This window comes from Asparagus officinalis, chromosome 8, assembly GCF_001876935.1.
Source record: "Asparagus officinalis chromosome 8, Aspof.V1, whole genome shotgun sequence".
In the NCBI taxonomy this organism is placed as follows: domain Eukaryota; kingdom Viridiplantae; phylum Streptophyta; class Magnoliopsida; order Asparagales; family Asparagaceae; genus Asparagus; species Asparagus officinalis.
In genome coordinates, this window is record NC_033801.1 from 17,670,122 (window position 1) to 17,674,244 (window position 4,123).

The window sequence follows — 4,123 nt, forward strand, 5'->3', positions numbered from 1 at the left end:
AAGAGAAGTAAAGTAAAATTCATAATGAAAGAGATATCTTGACCCTCTATCATAATGAATCAGTGAATAAGATTCATTTACTTTTCTTCCCTTTCTACAATTAGATCTCTCAAACAACATAATTTAAGTTCACCTCTATTTCCCTTACAAAACTCCCAATTCAAACAAGATATTACTTTTTCCTCCTCTTCCTTACCTTTCTTTTCCCTATCTTATCTTTTCTTTCCTTCTCCTTTAGTGAACTCCCAAACATAGCATAAGTGGATCCATATGTGCCGATATCATATTGGAGGAATGACATATCCTTGAATAATATATATTGTCATAGATGCTGTCTATCTATAAGGCCCCGTTTGGTACGCGGGGGTGGAATGGAATGCCATTCTCACTTCTCATTCCCTCATACCAAACAAAACTAGTTTTTAGATGTTGGCACTTCTCATTCCCTCATACCAAACAAAACTAGTTTTTAGATGTTGGAATGATCATTCTCATGGAATGGCTATTCCCATTTTTTGTGGGAATGTCAAAACTAGTTTTTAGATGTTGGAATGATCATTCTCATGGAATGGCTATTCCCATTTTTTGTGGGAATGTGCATTCTATGTGAAAAGATAGGGAATGATCATTCTCATTCAATGGGAGAATCAAATTAGTTAGGTTTTTTTTAATTATACCCCTATTAATAATAATAAGTAATTTAAAAATCATGGCTTTTGACTACGTATTCTCATTTTCTCCCTGTTTTTTTAGGCTCCACCGAAACAAAAAAGGCATCCTTTCTATTCATCGCCCCTAAAATCGATGTATTCTCATTCTTTATATTTTTTTGGACCTATGAAAGATGCAATAATCTTTTATTTATTTTTATTTAATTTTTTAAGACTAAGAAATAGTGAGAATTGTTTAAAAAATATAAACGAAAAATACACCTAATCGATAACATGCGCATTAGTATAACACATACCTAGATTAATATAACATATGCATAAATAATTTTTTTTAGTTATTATCATTAATGTTTATTTTTATCTTATTAAAAATCTATGTTGTTATAAGGGCATTATTAGAAAATAAGATTCTATTCTCACTTGTGAACTAGTGATACCAAACATGGGAATGAGAATTAGATTTTCATTCTAGCTTCATTCTACAAACGCACCCAAACAAGAGAATGAGAATGACCATTCCATTCTCACATACATTCCATTCTATTCCTTCTTCCATTCCATTCTCACTTGACTTCATTCCCACGTACCAAACGAGGCGTAAGATAATTATCAACGAGGAATTAAAACGAATAATGTACAAAAAGGGAGATTGCAAATCATGATAACCATTCTCAGTACCTTTGATAACTTGTGGTACCGGGAGCCTAAGTATATACTCCCCCTCAGCTCTCACCAATTCCTTAATCATCTCAAGGGGAGTCCTGCTTCTAATCTCCTCAAGAGCTGGAGACTCAGGCAGCTGAAGCATTCCTTCATAGAGGTTAAGCACGTCTTCGAACGAATCAAACTCCATTGCTGTTTCATCGAAGTACAACGCATCCAAGGTGGGGAGTAAAGCCCGGGTCACCGACTTTAGTGCGTATGCAAGGAAATCAGACATCTTAAGGTGACCAAACCGTTCATCTCGTGGAACATAGATGTCTAGGCTCACGAGGGGGAGTCTACTCTCCGATTTCGGATCTGAAAGATAAATGAGGAAATAAGAACATACTGTCAGAGCAGAAAATTATAACCCTTAACTCCCGTTACAACTTCAGAATTAATTAGAATTACAGAAGGGACGACTTAAGATGGCAGTGGGGTAATCAAAGTTCAAATCGTTGAACTCTTTTTATGGTTAATTGTGGATGGACGTACCCTAGCCCAATTGTACCCATTGTAGGTCTATTGGTGCGGATAGACCCCCTATATATACTTTAACTCTCCACACTTAGAAAAATAGTAGAGCGGGTCTATCCTCATCGATAGAATTACCATGGTTCTATCTGCGATTGACTCTTTTTTTACCGTTGTGAAATAAATCAGGGTTTGGCCCATGAGATGGGCTCTCAAATTGTAGAAGCATGTTGAGTACTAACTTATAACTCTCTATCGTTGATAATAAATTTGGTGTTGAAAGTGACTTTAAAACTGTTATAGGAGTACAAATGCCTATGAATAGAGATGAACTAAGTTAATCCGCTTGGACTTAAATTGATATCAAAACAGTTACTCCTATTTGAGTCATAAACCCAACCATATTAAGAAGATTTCCAGCGAATTGCTAAATCAAACTCAAACATAAAATGGATGTGAAACAATCTTAACAAAAACATTTATGAATTAACATGTCCTCTCTTAATGAAAATGGGGTCATTGAAAAAAAAAAAATTTGCTTACCGGTTTGTGTAGGAGGACGTCCAGTTCGTCCCCTGCGGGGATAAGGGTATTCTTTGGAGCCGCCAATCACAGGGCGAGCAGATGCGGGTCCCTTGTCAGGATCACCAAGATCGTTGTAGTAGGCATAACCATAGACGCGATCGTGCTCTTGGAGCTCGCCTGTGACATAGTCGCCTCTTAGATGGTGTAGCTCTTCTTCTCTGTATTGTCTCAGAGTTTCTGGCATTTCACTCGGCAAATACGTCTGCAATCAAAATTATGAAAATAATAATAATAATAACAATAACCACAAAAAGTCATATTGACCTTTTTTTCAAACTGAAAATTATATTACTTAGGATTTACTGCGTCTATCGTATCTAATGCATAGGACCATCAGAACAGTCTTCATATTTTTTTAAAGGAAAATAAGCCCATATATGTTGTAAATACATCTACAAATTACATTGGTCAACAGAAATTTTAGGTGCTTGTAACAATTAATAAATATATAATCTAAAACTTCAATGGGGGTCTCTGGTGTATCAACTTAATCTCATCTAGATCCTCGAATGATAAAGTGAGCTTAAGCTTTTCTCAATTCCTTAGTATGGTCAAAGTTACCTTAATCATGACCATTTATTAGAATAATACTTAAGAAACCTATCCATCACAACTATAAACCAACATCATGCATGCCGCCTAATGGCCTCATATATATAGCATATTCTAACTAAAGCAGTATCATGCAATGACCTCCTATAAAAAATAACATATGACTAAAGTGACACAACCCAATGCTCTTCATCTTCAAAAACATAAAAAGGAATTGCAAGAAAATCTTACATCATTAGTGAAGAAGACCCTATCATGCTCGTACTTGTGAACGGGGTACACCCAAGAGTTGCACACGAAGTGGACCGGGCCCTTTTGTGGGACCCAGTCTAAAGTCAAGGTCTTGAGAAAGAACTCTGAATGGTGATTGTTCTTAACAACTACGGCACCCGGTACTCCTTGGCTATTTCCCCACTCAAATGTGACTTTAAATTGTGACTCGCCAGCCGAAATTGACGGTAGTGCGTTAACCCATTCCTCCAAGTATGCTGGTCCTCCGACTGTTCCTCTGTTTCCTTTGTCTACTTGTAATAATAATAAAATAAAATAAAAAAGAAAGAAAGAAAGAAAGAAGAGAGAGAGAGAGAGGAAAATATTGTAAGAATAATCATTTAGTCAGAGTTTCATGCATATCTTCAGTAGAGGATAAATGATTTCAATGTGGTCATTTGAATTCCTAAGGTTTTGTTTGTGTATCACAGTGTTTTTCTTATTGTGTTTTTGGAAAAAAATACTATGGTATTGTACGTGTTTTCCACTTGAAGTATTTTTAAAACACCATGTTGAGTGTTTTTTGTCAACACTAGTTCGACCCGTTACAACATTAGTACTAAATATATTATTAATATATTATATACTAATAATTATAATAAAGTATATTATAAGTAAAATGTTATAATATTTAGTTTCCGTTATTACAGTATTATAAATATTAAATATAGTATAATATAATATTGTATAATGTATTATAATATTATATTGTATTTTAATATGTTATATTATATTATAATTATTACATATTACTTTTAAATAATAATATATTTAATTGTTTTGGTATATCAATTTGTTATTATTATATATTATAAAATAATATTATTTTATTATTAATATAATATCATACTATTATTAATATAATATTA

At 33.7% G+C, this 4,123-nt stretch overlaps 1 protein-coding gene across 1 annotated transcript in view; it reads right to left on the bottom strand.

Moving 5' to 3' along the window:
• The window catches only part of LOC109822383 (probable linoleate 9S-lipoxygenase 4), a 10,077-nt gene extending 6,716 nt beyond the window's left edge, over window positions 1-3,361 (bottom strand). The window contains exons 1-3 of the mRNA XM_020388576.1: window positions 3,216-3,361; window positions 2,391-2,634; window positions 1,350-1,691 (exon numbers count right to left, since the gene is read on the bottom strand). Coding sequence (XP_020244165.1) covers window positions 1,350-1,691; window positions 2,391-2,616 — 568 coding nt within the window. The 5' untranslated portion in view covers window positions 2,617-2,634; window positions 3,216-3,361. The remainder of the gene's footprint in view (window positions 1-1,349; window positions 1,692-2,390; window positions 2,635-3,215) is intronic.